General features: G+C 46.8%; 1 protein-coding gene across 2 annotated transcripts in view; it reads left to right on the top strand.

Annotated features, from left to right (window-relative positions):
* Positions 1-23,775, top strand: part of LOC147023277 (uncharacterized) — a 61,903-nt gene that overhangs the window by 5,830 nt on the left and 32,298 nt on the right. The window contains exons 2-3 of one of the 2 annotated variants that reach the window (XM_085888511.1): positions 10,614-10,708; positions 15,327-17,222. In XM_085888511.1, the coding sequence (XP_085744637.1) occupies positions 16,168-16,992 (825 nt within the window). In that variant the 5' untranslated portion in view covers positions 10,614-10,708; positions 15,327-16,167 and the 3' untranslated portion in view covers positions 16,993-17,222. Of the gene's footprint in view, positions 1-10,613; positions 10,709-15,326; positions 17,223-23,775 lie in introns of those variants that run through there. The other variant, XR_015060121.1, reaches the window with a different exon arrangement.

Genomic DNA, 23,775 nt, shown 5'->3' with positions numbered 1-23,775 from the left:
ATACAACTACACTCAATGATGTTACAATTCACAATACAACTACACTCAAATGATGTTACAATTCACCGTACAACTACACTCAATGATGTTACAATTCACCATACAACTACTCTCCAAATGTTACAATTCACCATACAACAACACTCAATGATGTTACAATTCACAATACAAATACACTCAATGATGTTACAATTCAGAATACAACTACACTTCAGATGTTACAATTTACCATTGTTCTCGTATCCAGACCAGGATCCATTTGAGACGATTATCTTGTGAATGCCAAGCCAGTTGGTAGTAGGGTCCTGAATCAAACCCAAAATATTTAGCTCATCGCGGCAGTAAAGCACTCGATCTTGGCAACCTCCTCCCCCACCCCCCAACCCCCACAAACTCCCCCTGTAGACCCCTTCAGACTCCTTTTTTTTATGGCATCATGGGTGATGAAGGTTGTGGTCAAATTCCATTGAAATCGTATGTATAGATTTTGAGAAAAAGTTGCAAGTATTTGTGGATGGACTGCCAGACGACGTGCCATCCCATAAGCTCCCCAGAACTACTTTACAGGTGAGCTAAAAACCATCCCTGGGAATATCACGACAAACGAACTACAGTTGGAAGCTGTCCGGGGCTCAGCTACGATCCTGAAGAGAGCCCTCAGAACAAAACTTTGACAACAGAAAACTTCACAGCTCGGTCCATGAATCGTGACACCTTAGTGAAATAAAGGTGGATACTTCGAGCCTGCTCTGGGAGGCCTTCGTTCCACATTCTGAAACCCACATATGTAGATTCCAATCAACAACACACACACTTTGAGACCTGTGGCGGGAGCATTCAAAACCAACAGCTCGTACATGCAGCAACATTTGCACCCCACTGGTTGGCTCCGAATCTGATTTGTACGTGCTACAGTCCCCTCAATAGGGGGGGGGAAGGTGGGGGACTAGGAGGAGGGTTGGGAAAGAGAGAGAGATGGTGGAGTGGAGAGAGAGGGGGGGAGAGGGGAGGCGTCAGAGAGTCAGAGAGGGATCAGGGTCAGAAAGAAGGAAAGGGGTGGGAGAGAGGGGACAGGGTTGGGAGAGAAAGGGGTGAGGGATTCCAGCAGATGTGATTCCCAGTTTATCATCAATCCAAGAGACGACATGCACAGTGATGAATCACCCGGCCTGTGAAACACTGGGAGGACAGTTCTGAGCTGGGTTGGGATTCAAATCCAGGCTACACAGAGTGAGCATGCGTACCTCTCCGCTTTCCTGCCGTGATGTGACGATTCCTTACTTCAGAACTGAAAAAACAAATTCTCATTGTGATCATATAATTTATTTTGCCTTCCTACCTCCAGTGTAGAACCACGGTGTCACAACTGAAAGTTGAAGAACGCGCCAAGTGGCTTCACCACGCAATGCACGGAACGTTGGAAGAAACTTTTAAAAGCGAAACGTTGAATGTTTATTCGTATTAATCTATGCTGAAGTAACGGGTCATATAATTGGAGAACAAAAACAGGAAACGTCATGGAAAATAAAATTTCACGTTTTCACGTTTCAATTTCACGTTTTCAGCCAGGCAGCCACCTCCTGTTGCTCCGCAGAACAACACGTGGCCAACGCAGGAGAGTAGCCCTGAACTTTGTTCAAGTCGATCTATATACAGTATTCAGTGACAGTGCGGATATTGTAGAGCACTGGCTGAAGCACTCCAACGAAACGGTCAATAAGAAACGGCTCTCTTGGTACGCAATTGGCAATCGCCGACCGTCATATCAAACATACACCTCCCAGAGACACCTGGAATGTCAAATATATCCGAATTGGACAAATGAAACTTTTCTAGGAGTCGGAACTGCTTGTAAGTTCGATTCTGGAGCTTAAATTTTGTCATTCTCCTTAGTTTAAGAGATACTCGTGGTGACTGCATGTGCGGAAATGAACTAAAGCAACAAACGCTGACGTCACCGGGCGTTTATAAGCATTGCAATGTACCCAGGGATTTGTAGCTATGATGAACAGGCATTCGATAATGAGTGAGGAAAGTGAAAAAAAAAACTTTATCGTTAAGAAATCGTTACGGCCTGTTCCAAGCCAAAGCATGGTTGAGCAGGCCAAAAAACATGGCGGCTTCAGACCCCAGTGAGGTAACCCAGGATACGCCTTAATACCCCGGACAGTGAGGTGGCTGAGGATCGCCTGATGAAGGGTATAATTAAATAAGGCCATTAATTATCTTCAAAAGGGGTGTTTTAATTAACCCAAACACCGAATTTTCACTCTGCACTTCCTCGGAGTTTGCTTAGGATGCATGCAAAGTTTCAAGCTGCTAGGTTTTATAGTTTTGGAGTAATGGAGGAGACACACACACACACTTATTAGTACAGATGTTATTCCTCTCTGAACAAGCATGCACCCTTCAACCTTGAAGGGGCAAGGGAAAGCGGGGATAGGGGGGTACTTCAAGTCTCACTCAGAGGGATACATGGTGTTGCCAGGGCTGTGGAATATGGGAATGACCTCAACACCAATTTCAAGGCGATTCCATGAAACTGTGTCAGTGTTAAATCGTTTCGCATTAATCTTTCCCACTCTCAGGAGTCCAACACCCTCCTTCGTACTGCAATACCCTTGCATTATGCAATCCTAATATTTCGCTTCTGCACTGTGCATATATATAGATACTCATGCAAAATTCTGTTCGCATCCTGCCTAGACTAGACCAAGGTTTCCGCTTTTCAATGCAAGATGTATTTACATTGTCATTGCTCAACTCTGACGATGCATGGATGTCAGTATGTGTGTATAGGCTCATAGGATCATACAACTAGGCATGCACACCCACCTGTATTGAGCTGTATAGCCGATAGGTCTTGAACCTATGTGTAAAGGGATCCTGACTCGACTGTAAACTGTCATCCTGGCGTTTAACATGCAGCCGAGGGAACAATGTGTTCACCACCGATCAGATGGAAGTTAAGCCGGAGGACTTGTCTACATGCACTGGTTGTTGATGGATGTTAAAGATCCCACGGTGTCTTTCGCAAAAAGCAAGCGAGTTATCGCCGGCACTCTGAAAGATTTCTGGGAAGGCAGATGCAAACTACCTCTTACCAAGAGATTGCTGAAACAGCACCTCTATTCTGTAAAGAGCGTGGTGTAGGTATGTATGTGTATGTGTGTATGTTTGTATGTATGTATACATACAGTTTTGATCAGCAAGTCCATGGTCAAAATGTAAGTAGTTAGAGAAATCACGAATCGATGAAAAAAAGATAGTATACAGTACATATATTCCTCAATGTCAGCGGTCAACATTTGATCAGCACCTTTTTCGTTTTTATGACCAAGCGCTGAACTGTTATCAAACCACATAAACGAAAATCCAATCTCTACCCTCGAGGTAATGTTGCACAGTATTACGAAATTCAACATTACAAATGTTGATGCCATGGAGGTAATAAAAAGTAAAAGCATAAACATCCAGATTTGTAATGAAACGCCAAAAAGGTAACAATCGAATATATTTCCATAGTTATAGAAATACGAAAGAAACCATGATATATTACTTGCAGAGTACACACCCTCTGGGTGGGTAGTGTCTGCGCATGACTTGCTGAAACAACAATGACCGGACTGTGCTCACAACCTGCGACAAAATCGGGTAACGCGCCGATTGGGAAACACACATTTAATGTGCTATTAAAAGATAAACTTGACACCTCTCATCCATGTCAACCTCCGCCACCCAAGGTTATATCAGAACGAGTCAATTTGTCACACGGTCAAGGATTGTTTAACCCCAATATGGGGCATTTCAAAAATTATGTAACACTATTTATTGAGGGAGGCACGTCCTGTGCGCTGCTGACAGCATTGATTAAAGCTCACAAATAATTTTTCTTCCACATATGATTCGATTTTTCGTGGTCCCTCATCGTGAGTAACACTCGACCCAAACAAAGCCAATGGAAATCTGATGCAACAAACCCATGCAGTGTCTAATCAGCAGAGGCCTACAGACCTGAATGTTTTGGCCCAACAGAAAACCAATATGGTGGCCATATTAGGCCATATTATTTTGTTTGGGTGCCAAGGTGGGTTGGAGTTAAGCAATGGTGGGTGGGGTCCGGTAGCTGTCCGAGCAACAGTGGCATATTTCAAATATTTACTCCAAAACAAGAACCGCAACAACCATGTGGAGCTCTTGTAGACCTGCAAAATAAAAAGTATAGTCTGTCGATGAAATATCATGTGATCCAGTTGCTCTGAGGCCCTCTAACGAAAGGAGACAATTCTAATTTGGCTCACACATGCCTAATAGGAGTTTCCCGTCCAATCTATCGATGGTCCTTGGTCTCAGGGTAGTTACCGGACAAAGTGATGGAACTGGTCTGCCACAATGAAGGAATGACCCAAATAATAACACCGATGAGAAATCCGAAATAAAAAAATCCAAAAGTTCTGAAATTAAATTTTTCTATTTTTTTTTTTTTTTACTCACACATGCAATTCTGACAACTCTCCAACAAAAAAAGCTTCAGCCTCCCCCTCCCAACTCTGTCCCATTTTTGCTCTCCCTCCCCCCCTCCCAACAACAAGTCATTGTACTCTTCCCCTCCCAACCCTAAGGCATCAATCCCCTCACTGCAAGAGAGCCTTCAATCCCCCCCCCACCGCCCACTGTGCATACCCTCCTCCCGAAAGTCCTCAAACCGCCCCCAACTTCACAGAAAGCCATCTCACACAGTCACCCATTCAACTTACAATTTGAGAATATAGTCGGATATAATAGCAAACCTGCATCACAGTAAAAGCGCTGCTTGAGAGAAAAAGTAATTCTCAAGGGTTCCGAAATTGGTGGCGTTAGTATAGAAATTGTGGGTGGAGTCAGGCGAACTGTCCAACCAATGGGTGGAACTCACACACACATGGCTCCTTTCATAGTACTCGCAGGGGTACCTGGTGTTACACGATGCTCTTCTCATCCTGTTGGGATTTTGAAGAATTCAAATTTTGTTTTTTTTTCTTCTTGTGTGTGTGGGAGGGGGGGGGAAGCTAAAACACCTCCCTGGACCCACAAAGGAATATGGTCAGGGATCATTTATATTACCTTTCACATAGTTACAAAGGCTTAGGCAGTAACAGAGCGGTTAAAAAAATCCAAACATTCCAACTTTTTTTGCCTAAAACCCTCCCCGGCACTCACTGTTGAACCTCTCTGAAAGTTTGACGAGGATCCGTTCAGCCATCTCTGAAAAAAGAATTGTGACACAGACATACAGACCAACATGTCTCTTGCACGATGGATTCGCATTTCTTCCTTATACACCATCCACATATGATCCAGGTGAGAAATCCCCGCTCCCTCGGCCTCGAAGTCCTCCCTGCTTCAATCACCAAGCCAGTAGTTTCTACTTTATAACATCTGTTATAATAACATCTTTCTTTTGGTTTCAGACCAGGTCACTCTACCCTGGATATGCTGCTTCTGCTCTCCCAACAATGGATAGAGGTCCTCAATGCCGGACATGAAATCCGAGCCGTATCCCTGGACATATCACATGCTTTTAACACAGTCTGGCACCCTGCACTACTCACCAAACTCTCTTCTTTTGGTATCCAAAGCCATCTCCACTCATGGCTCGCAGACTTCCTCTCCTGTCGCAGTGACCGTGTGGCTCTAAATGGAGTTCTTTCATCCCCTCTTCCTGTCCAGGCTGGAGTTCCTGAAGGCAGCGATCTGGGCCCTGTTCTTTTTCTGGTTTTCATAAATTAACTCTCCGACTCTCTGGAAAATCCTCTATATCTCTTTGCTGATGACTCCACCCTCTGCCGTACCATCGGTCATCCCTCAGACCGGCAAGCAGCAGCTTCTTCGCTCACTGCAGACCTGGATAAAATAACAAACTGGTCCAACACGTGGTACATGTCGTTCAATCCGGACAAATCTCACACTCTCACTATGTCTCTTCGAAAGGACCATTTCGAACCCCCCCCCCATCCACTTTCTCAACAATCCTCTGGAAGAAGTCCTTCTGGGTCTCACTATCTGCCATGACCTTTCCTGGGAGAGCCACATTTCAAACCTCGCCTCCAAAGCCAGTTGCCGACTGGGAATCCTCTGTCGTGCAAAGTCCTTCCTCGGCCCTGATGAGCTCCTGACCACTTACAAAGCTTTTGTCCACAGCCTCATGGAGTACTGCTCTCCCCTCTGGGCTGGTGCTCCTGCCTCCCACCTTTCTCGGCTTCACGCTGTAGAAACCAAGGCATTTCGGATCATTGGCATCTCCCGCAATGAGGCTGAGTGTTTGGGACTCTCACTCAATCACCGCAGGTTGATCGGTGGTCTTTCTGTCTTCTACCGTCTCCTCTCCAGCCTCGCCCCCCACCCCCCCTGCTCTCTCTGCGATTTGACCCCACCACATTTCCGCAGGGCGCTCAATGTCCGCCAACAACCCCCTACTGGTAAAACTACCAAAATCACGAATCGCTGCTCACCTGCACTTTTTCATTCCTCTTTTTTCCCGCCTTTGGAATAAACTCCCTCACTCTATTCTTTCCCATTCTTCCTTACAGGCCTTCAAAACAGCTGTTCACCACTACCTCTTATCATCCCCCATCCAAATCCTCCATCTTTTCTTCCCCCGATAATCCACCCAAGCCCACCTCCTTCAAATTCCCTGCTTTCCTTCCTGAAATTTCCTGTAATGTCCATCTTCTATTCCCCATGTTCCCCATCCTATCCCTCTCCCTTCCACAGATCTCCTAATGTCTCTGTTCCCCACTGTTTTGTCCTTCCCACTCCCTCCCCTCTTGTCCCGTGCCCCCCCTTGCAGTGCGTTGTGTGTTCGCTCTCATACGAGCGTCGACAAGGTATACAAAATTTTTTTTTTAATCTGTGCTTGTTCGAGCAATTACCGCTTCCATTGACTGTTAAGTCACATTACTCTCCATAGCCCAGAGATTGCAACGAGCAGCTCCACAGGGTCTGCACATCGACCGTGAGGTCCATTATCAACATTGTAAAGTTCGTGTGCAACAGTAATACCCGATGGGGGGTGATGACCGGGAAAACGATCTTCTCTCGAATGTCCATTTACACGTTTCTGGAGGCCCTGCGTGCATGTCCCAGTGAAGTTCAGACAAACGAGTTCATATTGTATGAACGATAATGCCGTAATGTCATGTTTGTGCTATTTTTTATACAAACATTACACCTGTTATAACTATATTCCCATAGGTGGTTGACAAAAGTATAGCCTTAATATAACTGGGTGCAAGATCTTCCTGGCTGAATCGATCGATTCGTCTACGTGGTCCAGGAAACGTTCTGAGTAACTGTCTGCATTAAGTAGCCGTCCCATCAATGTCATTTAAGAGAGTTGAGTTTATAAGCGCTGATTCCTGATTGGATGGAGAGAATGGTTTTACTTTGTTTATTAGACAGACTGTCCCCCACACAGCAGAAGACGTAGTTTTGCAATCACTTCTGTATGTCTATGTCTGTTTGGGCCGAAACTTTTTTTTACCATTTGAGCTTTTGTCATCAACTTTTCATCAATGCTTTATTATGAGAACATGGAGAAGACAAATTAATAATCTGAAATTTTTTTCAATTTTTATTATTATTGTTATTATTATTATTTGACCCTCTTTTGACCTTTTTTTTTTGCTGCATTATTATTTTTTTTACAGTTTTTTGTTCTCAGCAACTGCTTGTCCAATTGAGACAAAATTTTCAGGGTAGCAGCGACCCCCCCCCCTCCATGGGGAATATTTTAATTACATTTCTGATGTCATAGGTCACGTGACATGGCAGCCATCTTGGATTATACAAAAAATAAATTATTGTTGCAGTTCTGAAAAACCGCATGCCTCTAAGACAACACCAGCCAACATACAGTGATCCCCAGGCAGTTATTTCGTTAGTATTCGTGCAGTTAGACCTTCCTCTCATGTCTAATGGGTTAAAGGGACGAAGTGCATTGCGTGGGTCTTATGGCTCGGTCTAATTGTATCTCAATCTGCCATTTAATCCTGATTTTCATTCCAACCCTTTACTCTCATCCATGATACAAATCGACACAGGCACCGCACCCAGGCAGCCACCCGATGAGACAGGACATGCATGGCGCGCCCTTTCATTCGAATCTGTGAATTTCATTACAAGGCGTTTCACCATGTTCAACCTCCGCTCACCAGAAGCACCACCTCGACCACCAACATCTCCCGCACACAGGAAAACATCACACCGCGCGTCCACGCATCTCCGCATCGATGAAATTTGCCACCAAACGAGCGTGCTGCGTGGCCCAGGCCACTCGGACCTCGTGGCGTGGGGACGGGCGAAGCACGTTAACAGTACCAACCGCAGGTCGTCGGGGGTGCCCCGAACGGGCACGCGGGACTGACACGATCCTCTTCAAATCACCAGAACACGGCCCGAGAGTTTGGTAAAGGGCTCCGGGCCGCATCGCGCTGGATGTGCGAATGAGGCCACTTCCGGCCTGGCAGAGGAGCCTGGCAGAGTGAGGCCGGGATCCAATGGATGGGCACGATTCGGATGATGGCGCGTTACTTCGGTTCGTCGCCCCACCCTTCGCCCGGAGCTTATAAAAGGCAGATCGCGAAGCCGTCCACCCTCTCTGTCCTCCCTCTCACCTGCCTGCCCCACACTCGTTTCAGCCTGTTTGCCATACCCACTTCTCCGCCTTTCTGCTCTGCCCTCTCTTCACTGCACCTCGTTGTCTGCCTGTCGCTGCATCTGCACTCGGGGTTGGTGTGTACAGACGTTCTTCTGGACCAGTGGGGAGCATACATTTCCACGAGCTCCGGAAATGTGATTAAGCAAGAGATAACGCGGCGACTCTTAAGGTGAGTTCGCTCAAGCGGAGTGTCCCCCAAAGCGTACTGGGTTGCGTGGTCGGTAGACCGCGCCAGGTATTGAGAGGCTGTTAGTTCTCATTTGCTCTCCTTCCTTCTGGCTAAATAGTCGTCATCGGGTTTGTGTGTGTGTGTGTGTGTGTGTGTGTGTGTGTGTGTGTGTGCGTGCGTGTGCGTGCGCGCGCGTGTGTGTGTGTGTGTGTGTGTGTGTGTGTGTGTGTGTGTGTGTGTGTGTGTGTGTGTGTGTGTGTGTGTGTGTGTGTGTGTGTGTGTGTGTGTGTGATGGCGCATGTCGTAGCCTAAGTTAGGATAATATAATAAATTTTGGGACAAGCCTGCTCTGTGTCTGCTTTTGTAAATTGCTTGCCTTTTGTCACACCCCAAAACTTCCCTTACTATCCTCTGCTGTACATAATAATAAACCCCATTTACTGTGCAACATACCATTCCTTGCCTGATTGTTGATAAATGCTTGTATAGAAATGTTCCCAGCTCGTTTTCGTCTTTTCCTTCATTGGTCCAGCATGGTCTGTTTCCTTGTCCAGCCGGGACGTTATCCCCCAACGATCTGTTTTCTAGCCAGTACATCTTTGGCAGTTATGCTCGGCTGCATTTGATCCGGTAAGGTGATCCGGTTTGAACAATGCGTACCGAGGGCGTATCCCCCGGTAATTAGATCACGTGACCATTTTAAGTAACCGGTTCCATTAGAAGGAAGACCCTAAGTCACGTGGTTGAGTTATTTGCTTTCACGGTCAATTAGCGACCCGCCGTGTAACGGAGTTAGCCTTATGCGACGGCCTGCGATTCTCCAGAGAGTCTGGTGCAGTGTTTCTCAAGGTGGGGCATGGCAATATTTTGGTGGGGCATGAGGATTCAGAATTAATGAATCAATATATGATCGCTTTCATAGCTTTGCTGTTTGAATACATATTTAGTATGTACTGTAATGTCTGCAATCATTGTGGGGCAGAAGATTATTTTGAAAATCAAAGTGGGCGTGGGACAAAAAAGGTTGAGAAACACTGGGGACTCTGGTGGGAACCTAAGGTAGCTTCCCCCCTCCTCGCGGTCTTCTCTCCCCGACCCTGGGTCTGCAACAATATTATATCTGAAACTGCTGATCGAATTTTTTTTTGAAACTTGACACATTTCATTCCACTCCCAATGGAGAATAGAGGATTGTAAGAATAACGCCATCGATGAAGTGGAAAACCAGCCATAAATGTTTTAATCAAAATCCTTGTTCACCATTGACATTCAGTGTTTACGTCCAGGCCGTAACATTTTACCAATTGAACTCTTGTCATCAAATCTTAAGCAAACCTTATATTATGAGATTGTGGAGAACACAAACTAATAAAATGTCCAATTTTAGTGCAAATATTAGTTCGAGTCCAAAGCGGACGCGGACGGGTTTTGCATTTTCAGATGCTTTCTCGTTTTTGCTTGTGATTTTGCTTCAGACATGGAGTCTTATTCATCAGAGCAATCAGTTGTACTAACAGCTCAGAGTAGGAGTCATGACCTTTCAGCCCACATGGAGCCTGTGACACATATTTCCCTCAGTGTTGCAGCTCCCTGGTCATGGGGCTGTTTCGTCTCATGTCATCCAAGCACGATTACTCGCCCCAGGGCTGCTGGTGCTGGTTTCCTGCAAAAGCTTCTGATTGAATTGGGTTTAATCAGCTCTCTCGTATCAACCCCCATTCTCCCTCCCTTCTTGTCCTACTACAGACACTGTCCTTCACCATCGTTCTTCCATCCCCTGACGCCGATCGGTGGGTCTTGCACTATTTTACAGAGGTCTGCAATTTGAAATCAATACTTAGGTAAGTATCGCCATGCACACACACACAAATGATTAACTCAAAAAAAAAGGAATCGGGAGACGATAAAAGGGGGGAAATAAAGAGCAGAAAAGGAAGGGAAAGATGCAGAAGATAGGGAAATATTGTTGTGGGAGAGAATCGGAGGAAGGAGAAGGTGAAACGGTAATTGACGGTTTGTGGTTGGAGTTCGGTGGATGAGGGGAAGGGAATTTTATGGACGTAATTTGTAGACGGACTCCGCAAGTGAGCCTGCAAACCCAATACTCGTTTTCCCTGGAGGGTTTAATGAGGATGAGTAGTAAAAATGCTTTGATAACTACTTTTCTTGTTTTCATGCCCTTTTAGTTTGTGCACCTGCAGTGCCTATAAGTTTATTCAAGAGATATATACATACATCTTACATACTCGTATTTGCGTACATACGTACGTACATACATACATACATACATACATACATACATACATACATACATACATAAATACAGTGTCAACATTACTCATGCTTGTCCTCATGTCATTTCAAAAGTGAATGTTGAGCTTTTCAAATGCAGCGTGCGAAGCAGCCGCCATGACCGGGAGACAGACAAACATACGTCCGGACACCACGGTTCACAAGAAATAATAGATGACTTCCCCACCAAGAAACTTCAACAAAGGAAGAGACCATTCGGCCCATCAAGCATGTACAATGGTTGCCAACCTATGACTATTTTTGTATACAGAGTCAACGCTTATGAAAGAGCTCGAACACTAAACGGATTAGGATGCAACAGAACAAAAGGAACATCGGTGAGAGGGTGCGGATACCAACAGTGGAGTTGAAGGACAAAATAGAGAGGAAATTGGACAAACAATGGGGAAGGGAGGAATGGGGTGGACAGGATGGATACAGAACTAAACTTCTTCCACCAGCCCCCCCCCCAATCCTCTCTATCCCACCCCCCTCCTCTCTCCCTCCCCACTCCCACTCCTATCTTTCTCTCTCTCTCTCTCTCTCTCTCTCTCTCTCTCTCTCTCTCTCTCTCTCTCTCTCTCTCTCTCTCTCTCTCTCTCTCTCTCTCTCTCTCTCTCTCTCTCTCTCTCTCTCCTTTTCTCTCTCACCTCCTCTCTCTACCTCCCCTCTTCACCCTCCTCTCTCCCCTCCCCGTATCTCCTCCTCCCATCTCTCTCTGACTCCCCTCTTCTACCCACACTCCTCTCTCCTTCCCCCAATCCCCTGTCTCTCCCTCACTTCCTCTCCCCCTTCCCCTCCTCTCTATCTGTCCTTGCTCTGTCATTTTGAACCGTTTTTAATTTCCTTTTCAGTTGTTTTTTTCACTTTCACTGTTCAGTAGTTACTTTTATTTGATACCAGCAAATACCACCTGTCGCTTCGCTGACGGGAGTACTAAAGGTGGGGAGGGAGAAAAAGAGGGAGGAAGAGGGTGATAGGGTGGTGGGGGGGGACAGCGAGGGGAGAAGGTGGGAAGGTGGAGGGGAAAGGAGAGAGGGAGAGGTGGGAGGGGGAGCGAGGAGGAGTGGAGGAAGGGAAGACTGCGAGGTGAGAGGAAGGGAAGGCAGGTGGAGGTGGAGTTTCAGGTGTAAGGGAAGGCATTAATTACGATTCATACTGTCATCAAAATGATTCTGCATAGAATAACAGTGATCCTTTATCTACTGGTCATATGAAAAACATGGCCCGGAGAGATGGAGACAAACACAAACACGGACACGTCTGGAAACAAAACCCACCAGACGCATCTGGAGCCAAGCCGTCCGGACACAAACACTGCTCGGATACATCAGAAGACAAACTCCCGTCCGGACGCATCTGGAGACAAACTCCCATCTGGAGACAAACTTCTATCTAGACACGTCCAGAGACAAACTCCCGTCTGGACATAAATACTGACCAGACGCGTCCAGAGGCAAACACCACCCAGACGTGTCTGGATACAAACACCGCCTGGACACGTACAGATACAAACACTGCCTCGACACATCCTGAGACAAACACCACCTGGATGCACCCAGAGACAAACACCCCCCAAACATGTCCAGAGACAAACTCCCGTCCAGACACATTTGGAGAAGAACACTGCCTAGACGCATCCGGAGCCATGTTGTCCAGAGACAAACTCCCACCTGGACACGTCCAGAAACAAACTTCCATCTGGACACATCCAGGGATAGAAACATCCGGACACGTCCAGAGAGAAACAATGTCCATATATGTCCAGAGACAGAGACAGAGACAGAGACAGAGAGAGAGAGAGAGAGAGAGAGAGAGAGAGAGAGAGAGAGAGAGAGAGAGAGAGAGAGAGAGAGAGAGAGGTGGGGGTAGGGGAGTTAGCAGAGAGAATATGTTATGCTTTATGAACAACGCACACATACACACACACTCGTTCTTGGCCGATATCAGCAATTTTTTGGGAATCAGAAGGTTGGAGTCAGTGTGATTACCGACTACAGTACGTACTGTATCCAACCCAAAAATCTGGAGTAGCTCTCACCGAAAAATCGCCCTAACCCTAACCCTAACAGTTGCATTTATATAGACGTTTCAAGGATATGTTCACAAACATTAATGTTTATAAACACCTGCGTGTTTCAGGTGGAAAAAAAATTTGGCTCAGTAATTTATAAAACATGATAATATGGCAAACGGCTCTGAAATCGGGTGTTATTTCACAACAACTCACTCAGCATGACGGAGCATGAACAACTCGCTCAGGATGACGAGGACGAACCACTCGCTCAGGATGATGGAGCATGAACCACTCACTCAAGATGACTGAGCACGAAACACTCACTCAAGATGACTGAGCACGAAACACTCACTCAAGATGACGAAGCACGAACCACTAGCTTAGGATGACTGAGCACGAAACACTCACTCAGGATGATGGAGCATGAACCACTCACTCAGGATGATGGAGCATGAACCGCTCACTCAGGATGACTGAGCACGAAACACTCGCTCAGGATGATGGAGCATGAACCGCTCACTCAGGATGACTGAGCACGAACCACTCAGTCAGGATGATGGAGCATGAACCACTCACTCAGGATGATGGAGCATGAACCGCTCACTCAGGATGACTGAGCACGAAACACTCGCTCAGGATGATGGAGCATGAACCACTCACTCAGGATGATGGAGCATGAACCGCTCACTCAGGATGACTGAGCACGAACCACTCACTCAGGATGATGGAGCATGAACCACTCACTCAGGATGATGGAGCATGAACCGCTCACTCAGGATGACTGAGCACGAAACAGTCGCTCAGGATGACCAGCACGAACCACTCGCTCAGGATGATGGAGCATGAATGACTCACGAAGGATGATATTGCACAAACCACTCACACAGGATGACGGAGCACGAACCACTTGCTCAGGATGACAGAGCACGAACTACTTGCTCTGAATGACGTAGCGTGGTGCCGTTATCGATCATCGGGCACTCGGCAAGTGGCTAAAGCACGCATGCACTCCAATTAAGTGGTTAAGGAATGGCTGGCCAGGCTGTGGCTGCATCCCATATGACATCGGGTCACTTTAACTTCAAAGCCAGTCTTCACTGTGCATGCAGCAGGAAAAGAAATAAAATGAATTCGTTCAATTAATAAATTTATCCACAAATGAGTAACTGGTTAATGTAGAACAACTCTGGAGACATTGCAAAGTTTAATTGCCCGTGAAATAAACATTGCAGATAATCCGCCATGTTGCCAGCTCATCTGTGCACGCGACACGTGGTACATCGTTCGCGGTCCATGCAAACGTTGTAACTTTATATTAAAACACCCGTTTTTCACCAGATTTGCTTTGATTCCCTATACAGCAGCTCTTGAAAGCTCCGAATATTTAGAAACTGATCTGGCAGATGCTATGGATAAGTAGTCCTTCTGGTTGACAGGACGTGAGGTCTTGCAGTGAATGCATTCAATCATATAGCTTAACAAAGCTGGTTAATTTTGGCACGTTTCTAAAAAAATTTTCACTGAATATAATTCTCCAAGCAGCAGAAAAATATAAGTTTAATGCCTTGGAAAATTCACATTTTCTTGTGTAAATATGTGGAGAAGGACGGACCAGAGCCTGCCAGCTTGTTTAAAGTAAATAGGTATATCGGCATCGTTATAAGGCTTGTTCTTTCTTTAAATGATCAGATTCCACTCAAGATTTCGACACTTATTTAGTCTGGACAATATCTGATCCTCAAAAGCGAAATAATATTGCGAATATATACTTTAATTAGTCCGTGAGAGTAGATCGTGGGAAATCGTATCATATAATTAATGAAATCACTCCAAGCTCCTAATTTGAAAACTATAGCACTAACAAAAGTGATGTATAAAGCGATTCGTAGTTATGATGAACAGGCATTCGATAACACTGAACAACAAATTTCAAAAATTTTTTTTTACTGGAGATGTGTAAAGTGATTAAGACTAATTTGGGTACGCTGATTTCAAAAATCATAACCGTTTTGCTGTATCACGTCAGGATTTTCAGGAACAGAAATATTCCCATTGCCTAGAAGTCAGGATTTCAATGAAATTTACATATGTCTTTAACATGTCTAGTTCGTACAATTGTTGTTAACTTGTGTTATATTTCTTTCTTTCAGATAAAGATGAGTAGGCGTTCCTGTACCAATCATCCTGACAACTTCTGTTATGTATGTGGTCGGTATACCAAAAAAGATCAACAGCGAAGTATATCTACAGCAGTGAAAATGAAGGCCGCCTACTTTCACTACTTCGGGTGTAAGGTGGGGGACCAAGAACAGAGCTGGGCACCACACATCTGCTGCACAAGCTGTCACACAACCTTGACTCAGTGGTTGGTGGGCAAGCGCGCGAGCATGCCATTTGCGGTGCCCATGATATGGCGTGAGCCGCAGAATCATCATGATGATTGTTATTTCTGCTGCACAAGCATCGCCGGCTTCAACAAGAAGAATAAAGGTCACATCAAGTACGCTGACTGCGTCTCTGCTCGTAAACCTGTGCCTCATGATGACGAGAACCCCGTTCCAACACCTCCAGCTGATCAGAACATAGCTGTAAGCAGTGGTGAAGAGGATGGTGATGATGAACCTTTGAACCCGACACTCAAGAATCACACCTTCTGAACCAGGGAGACTTAAATGATCTTGTAAGAGATCTCTCGCTGTCAAAGGCGAAGGCAGAGCTGCTTGGATCAAGGCTGCAGCAGTGGAATCTACTTGAACCTAACACCAAGATATCCTTGTTCAGAGCACGTCACAGAGACATGGCTGAGTTCTTTGAGATGGAAGACACGATGACATTCTGCAGTGACATCAACGGTCTGTTGAAAGAACTTGGGTGTGATCACGATCCTGCAGACTGGCCCTCTTCATCGACTCGGGGAAGAACAGCTTGAAGGCTGTTTTGCTCCACAATGGCAACGAGAAACCATCAGTCCCACTGGCTCATGCGTTCGGCATGACAGAGACCTATGAGACTATGCGGCAGCTGCTTGATTCCATCAAGTACAATGACTTCAACTGCCACATCTGCGGAGACTTGAAAGTGGTGGCGCTGTTGTTAGGGCTGCAGTCAGGCTACACGAAATACATGTGCTTCCTTTGTCTCTGGGATAGCAGAGACGACAAGAATCACTGGACGAAGAAAGATTGGGAAGAGAGAAAAGAGCATGTACCTGGTCGACACAACGTGAAGCATGTCGCCCTTGTCGACCCAGCCAAGGTTTTCCTTCCACCACTCCACATAAAGCTCGGCTTGATGAAAAATTTTGTACGGGCAATGGATCTGAATGGGCGTGGGTTTTTATACCTCAAGGAAAAGTTTGGCAACACCTTGTCGGAGGCCAAGATCAAGGCTGGTGTCTTTGTTGGACCGCAAATCCGACAGATTATGAAGGACGAAACTTTTCCGACAACTCTAAACCCCAAAGAGCTGGCAGCGTGGAGGAGCTTCAAAGCTGTGATGGACAACTTCTTGGGGAACGAGCGCGTGGACAACTATGAAGAAATAGTGCAGCAGCTGCTGGAGTCCTTCAGGAAACTTGGCTCCAGGATGTCCCTGAAAATCCATTTCCTACACCAGCACCTGAACTTCTTCCCTGACAACTTGGGAGCAGTCTCGGACGAGCACGGCGAGCGATTCCACCAAGAGATTTCAATCATGGAGACGCGTTACCAAGGGCGGCACAACCCGAACATGATGGGCGATTTCTGCTGGTTCCTGCATCGTGAAACTGACACAGAGCAGCACAAACGCAAAGCCAAATGCCTAAAGCATTTTTAATTACATTCTAGTGGAGTTTTTCTGTAATTTCTATAATTTTGAAGCATTCATGATGAAATAAATGAATAAATGAATTTTTGTAAATTTCATTGAAATCCTGACTTCTAGGCAATGGGAATATTTCTGTTACTGAAAATCCTGACGTGATACAGCAAAACGGTTATGATTTTTGAAATCAGCGTACCCAAATTAGTCTAAATCACTTTACACATCTCCAGTAAAAAATTTTTGTTGTTCAGTGTAATATGAGGAAACTGAAAACAAACTTCATCGTGAAGAAATCATTTCGGCCTGTTCCAAATCAGGGAATGGTTGAGCAGGCCAAAAAACATGGCAGCTTCAGACCCCTGCGAGGTTACCCAGGAGACACCTAAAAACCCCAAAGCGCGAGGTGGCCGCGGATGCGCCTGGTAAAAGATATAATTAAATAAGGCCATTAATTATCTTCAAAAGGGGTGTTTTAATGAACCCAAACACCCAAATTTCACTCATGCACTTTCTTGGAGTTCTGTTAGTATACATGCAAAGTTTCAGGATGATAGGTTTTATGCTTTTGTATATATGGAGGACACACACACACACACACACACACACACACACACACACACACACACACACACACACACACACACACACACACACACACACACACACACACCGATAAAGCCCTTCAGACTTGTGATTGGTCTTTCAAAAACATGGCACACTCTGGCATTGCATTCTGGCTATCACACGTAAAACATGGACTTTTATGGTCAGTTGCTTTCTCTGGAGAAAATATAAACTTTAAGGCTAACAAGATGGCCTAAAGGTATGCACACTTGCCTCTAAGCTGTCTAGCCTGGGTTTGAATCTTGGCCCAGCTATAAACTGTCATCCCAGTGTTTTACAGGCAGGGTGATTCATCAATGTGTGTGCCATCCCCGCGGATGGACATTAAACTGGGCGTCATGTCTGCCGGCATTATTTGATGGATGTTAAAGATCCCATGGTGCTCTTTGTGAAGAGTATGTGAGCTATCGCCAGCACGATGGCCAACTTCCAAATTCCTGCCCTAAATACTGATGGGAGAGGGATGGCAAACCACCCAGTCTTCCCATGATGATGGCAAAAACCCATGAGTCTTCCAAGAAACCACTTCGCCAGAAGCAATCCTCTGTATTATAAGAGTATGGCACATGAATCAGTAAATTTCAACTTTATAACACCGACCAAAGCATCTTCATGGCTTTGCATCATCAGTCAAATGCCCTCATCCCAGTTTCAAACATTAGTGCGAGTCCTTTATTCTTGACCACCAATGTACTCTTTGCACAACTAAAAGCTGAATGCACCAAAACATGGAATGTACCATTTTGTTTAAAGAGTTTGTCATAGTGTGCGAGCAACTGATATAAAGATTCCTGGCAATGTTATTAAAACTGAACAAGTGTTGGGCAAGATGCCTCTGCCAAGAAAGGTGAGGCAATATGCCCCCACATACATACATCATCTTCGGTCTTTATGTCAGTATATTGAACATATTTCTTTTGAAATTGCCTGCCGTACCATTAACAAGAGCAGCCCTTGGGGCAGATGTTCAGGATACTGAGCATATCTATCATCAGGACCGAGGTGGTTATACAGGCATTTGGCCCACACTTTCCTCGAAACCATCTACTTAATAAGCTAGATCCTCATATTTTCATTGACTAGTTATCTCACAAGACACGGGCAGTGTTATGGATATTATAACATCAGGTGGGCCAGTCGTCAGAGCAGGCAATGTGGTAAGTCGGAGAAGACAGCCGCAGGCAAAGTTATCAGATGGGATAGGACAAAGTGGGCTGAACGGGCAGTGGCTCAAAAAGGACACACAGTTGGCAGGATTAAACTGCTTGGCAGCAGAGAAACACACTGCACATTTTTCAAAGTTTAACATGTTCGATATGGTGTGAAAAGTGGAACATAGCCACCTCCGTCGCTTTTGGCTCCTTCCTTCTTTCTCTTCCCACAATCACCTCGCGTGTCTTTTCTCAATTCCTGCCCCTTGACCTCAAACAAATTTCCACCCGAGGCATTCAACCAGTGGCCATCCAGGGCCTTCCACCAATCTCTGCTCCTGCATGCGTGCGTCCACAAATGTCCTATAGGGATACCACTAATCAAGCCCAATATACAAACAGTATGATATCATTGAGTAAGGTTTCAAACAGTATAATATCGTTGAGCAAGGTGAAGATAGATGGGTCAGTTTCAATTTACATGAAAACAAAAACTCTTCTTCCTTCATCTTCTTTTTCACTGATAATAATGATGAGTCTCATTCAATCCTGTTTCTCATATCAATTCGATTCAGAAAACGCTTGCTATATTCAATACTTTTTTCAAAATTTCCATTTTATTCTATTAACAGTATCAAGTCTGGAGACGGCGATGGTTCACGAGCAATGTACACGGTTCGCCTTTTTTTATTTTTTGACCTTCGAGGGGACGCCACGGAAAAACTGGCGGGAATCGGGAAAAACGTAAATGATGAAAGTTGTAGTACTCGAAAAGCACGACTTGCATACCAACTTTCATTCGAAACAGTTGAAAACCCGAGGAGCTCGATGCCCAATTTATTGATTTTTTTGGCCGTTTTCTAAGTTCGTGACCTTGTGACCTTGACCTTGGGACGAAAATGAAAACTCGAGCTCCGTGGGGCTATGCAGTGCTATTGGGCTAACCAAATACCGAAACCCCTGCCAGATTCGACAAACCCCCTTGGAGAAGATGTAACTTGAAACCGGCTACCCCCTAAAAACGCATGTTTTTTGGGCGCAGCACGCCCATTCTCCGGAAAACACAACTCGATCATGATACAAACCTCCCACCAAAATTTTATCAAGATCGGATCAAAACCCACGGAGCTATGCTCGGGACAGACAGACAGACACACACCCATAACGAATGTAGTGGTCACTTACTGACTCGTGAACCAATATATCACCATATCAAACAGTATTTGTGCTTATACACCACCTTTAGCTGGACATACAACACAGGTGAGAAAAGGATAAGAAAAAAACAGCTGATATTTCAATAATTTATTCATACGATTTTTAAAGGATGAAGGTTAATTTCTCACCGGCTACCCCTTCTAATATTTATTAATCCCTACTGTCCACTGTACTGTACTGTACTGGGAGATACTTAGCAGGCAGACACGAAGCGGAGGAACAGTCGAGCCGGGCTGTGTTGCACGAGTGCGAGCGCGGGCGTACTGTGCCCGCGGCTCTCCTTTATTCCGTACGCGGTACACTCACGAGCCGGCCGACTCCAGAATTACTACGACGCCTCAGACGGCGTGCACACCTCATATCCCTCGCCGAACCCCACGGCCACTCCTCCACCATCACGCCCATCATGCATCATCATCATGCCCCTCCCCGTGGGCATGGCTACACCACACTCCTCCCTCCTAAAAGTATGATTATTAAATGATCAGTATTATAAGAAGCATGCAGAACACGAAGGACTTCGTATAATAATCATGGAAATAAAATGAAAATAGCACACCACATCATATAATGTGTCGATGCGAGCGAGTGGAGCAGTAAAGGTCAGGTCTGACCGCGTTACTGATATGAAGCAGCAAAATGAGAAGCACAGCAGCATTATGCAGCAAAAACGCCCCCCAGGTGGCCCATGCTGACATGACTCTGGCCAAGGTCGTAACGACCTCTCGAGCTAACCTCCTCCGGCCCCATCAAACGCCTCCGGCCCACTCCCCCCAGGCAGACCCGACGTAGATAAACATCCCGAGGCCGGCAGCCCGCTATCTGGAAGTCGTGGCGCCAGCCTTAGACCTTGGCCGGGGGCGCTGAATAGCGCCGCTGGCTGCATGCATTTAATGCGCCAAAACAACTCACGCACCACCATCAGTCGAGACGCCAACGCCCGTCCAAACGGCCTTGAGCGAACACAGCGAGTTGTGCTCGCAATCAGAGGTGGAGGTAACGCAGACCAGGGCACCAGTCTTGGTGCCGAGTCGATCTCCGAGACCCACACGGCCGCTAGACAGGAGCAACTCCACTTAAACCACACTGCAATCATAGGCTCATTATAAATCATTACGAATAATACTCGAAGCATCGCAAATTCATTTTTCCGTACAGCGCGCTTTTTTGATAAAATCCCAGCATATGACAAAGCAATTACCTGCGGCCCGGGACAGTGGACGGCCAACTCAACCTTTTTATTCGCCACCACCGTCCCTGAAGCCCCTACATCACATTGATCATAATCCAATTCCCATTTAATGATCTCCGTCACATCCACTTTTACACGAGAACTGCTGGCATTTATTTCAACAACGTTAAACTGCATCAATAGAGCAAGGAAAAACACATATGCCATGAACAACAACCCACAACCCGCATCACGAGTCCGCTTCTTGGTTGTCGACTTGATGCTGCGACTCGCGACTCCCTTTAACGCCACGGGCCCACCGCCACCTGTTGAAGCTGCCTGAACCACACCGACGCGCATTGCCTCTCGAACCTTGCCACAGCGCGGGAACTCATCGCGAGCGAAGCGCGGGAACTCATCGCGAGAGCTGATACGGCTCTCGCTGCCCGCCAGAGCCTCGCCCTCGGTACTCGATGAAGGCCTCGAAGAGAGTACCGGCACATCTGGAGGTACGAACCGGAGACCCAGTCCGAGGTGCGCAAGCCAGTCTCGACCTAACAGGGGGGGCCCCTCCCCTCGTACAACGAACACCGAGAGCCGGGCGCGTCGATCTCGGTAGCGCACTGAGACGTCGGCCCTCGCAAGCGGTGCAATCGCTTCACCGGTGTACGTGTATAACGACAAGGCCGTCTTGACTAGGCGAATACCGCGAAGACCACGAGCCGCCCGCTCACCCATGACCGACACCGCAGCCCCGGTATCCACGCAAAACACAGTAGGTTGGCCATTCACTTCGACTTCAACCGTGAAAGGCGTCGTCATCTCCGAACCAACGGAAAACAGACTCAACCTTGGTTGCATCTCCCGCTCTGGTTCGCCGGCATTGTCAGGCCCCGGTTGCAGGCCGATCTCCAGGTCACTGGGGTCCTCTCGCACCTCGTCACCCAAGACCCCAACGGAGGCTCCCGCCATCCGACACACACGCTTCAAATGTCCCACCTTGTGACAATGCAAACACACGGTGTTCTTATACGGGCACATTTGTCGCAGGTGCGGACCCCCACACCCCCAGCAGCTGCGGAAAGTCCCTTCGCTCCAGGCGCGACCGTGCTGCGGTGCCCCTTCGCTCCCGGTGCGATCGTGCTGCGGTGCCCCTCGTCCCGCACCGCCAGGCGCGCGTGCGACTTGCGGCACTTGAGCCACCGCTCAGACTCCGGGCTGCGTGACTCGCGGCACTTGTGCGATTACCGCATTGACTTCGGGATTAGCTGCCATACTCCAGCTGGAGCTACTCATTGCGTCCTGGCCAGCAATGGCACGGACATCCGTGAGCGTCTGTTCGACAGACGAAGCAGTCACGACCGCCGAGTTGAATGTGATGTCGGTTAACCGCAGGATAGCCGCTACCATCTTTGCGTCTCGCAGACCAGAAATAAAACGATCTCTGAGCCTTGTCGGACGCTCCTCTGCCGTGAATTTGCAAGGCACAGCCGAATGCTTCACTAGTGCCACGAAGTCCGCAACGCGCTCCTCGCCACCCTTAGCGAGATGATCGAACTGGAACCGCGCGAGATGTAACGACTTCTCCGGCGCCAAGTGGGTCTTCATTTTCGTCACGATGTCCTGAAAGGATAGCATATCATCACTGGGTCTATTTGGAGCCACCAAATCACTCAGCAGGCGGTAGTGCTCCGTTGATAGCGAGGCGAGCAAGATCGCCTTGCGTTTCTCTTCATCCTCTACATCATTTGCCCGAAAGTAGCAACCCAACTGTTCAGAAAACAACTCGAACTCATCTCCCCCGAACACGGGTACACGTCCGTGTGCCGTGCCGCGACCTTCCGCCATGTTCCGTGAGACACTTGGTTCCGTAGCTTGGAACCGCCCTTACACACGCCGATCCGCCGATCCTCGTCGCCACTGTACTGTACTGTACTGGGAGATACTTAGCAGGCAGACACGAAGCGGAGGAACAGTCGAGCCGGGCTGTGTTGCACGAGTGCGAGCGCGGGCGTACTGTGCCCGCGGCTCTCCTTTATTCCGTACGCGGTACACTCACGAGCCGGCCGACTCCAGAATTACTACGACGCCTCAGACGGCGTGCACACCTCATATCCCTCGCCGAACCCCACGGCCACTCCTCCACCATCACGCCCATCATGCATCATCATCATGCCCCTCCCCGTGGGCATGGCTACACCACATGGCTACACAGAACTTTAAAACTTTGAAACTCATTAAAAGAAACACTTAATGACTTTAAAATCCACAAATTATAAAGTAAAAATGCAACAGATGTCAATGCAGTTAGGAATTAACTCACGACTTTCGAAGTGGTACCTTATCTCAGGTAACCAGTTCGTAAAATAAACTTCAGCAGGTTCCAAATGGATGAAGGGTCAGCTGTGAACACATTCAAAACTTTCTTGCCTACTGGGTGTACACAGGTTGAAGTATGACCGGCCAGTCGCGTTGCAAGTCCTCAGAGGGTAAGCTTGGCATCACTGAAGTGTGCAAATGAACCTGAGTCCACAGATAAAGCTGATTGACGTATAATTATTTAACTGCACATTGTTAAGGACCACGGTACTTGGCAACCAGTGAGGAGGGAGTGAAGGAACAGGCACGATG

Source organism: Eptatretus burgeri, chromosome 7, assembly GCF_056783735.1.
Source record: "Eptatretus burgeri isolate ZD-2024b chromosome 7, Ebu_testis_v1, whole genome shotgun sequence".
In the NCBI taxonomy this organism is placed as follows: domain Eukaryota; kingdom Metazoa; phylum Chordata; class Myxini; order Myxiniformes; family Myxinidae; genus Eptatretus; species Eptatretus burgeri.
Note: the sequence above shows the minus strand (reverse complement) of the source record. Positions and strands in the feature narration are given on the sequence as shown.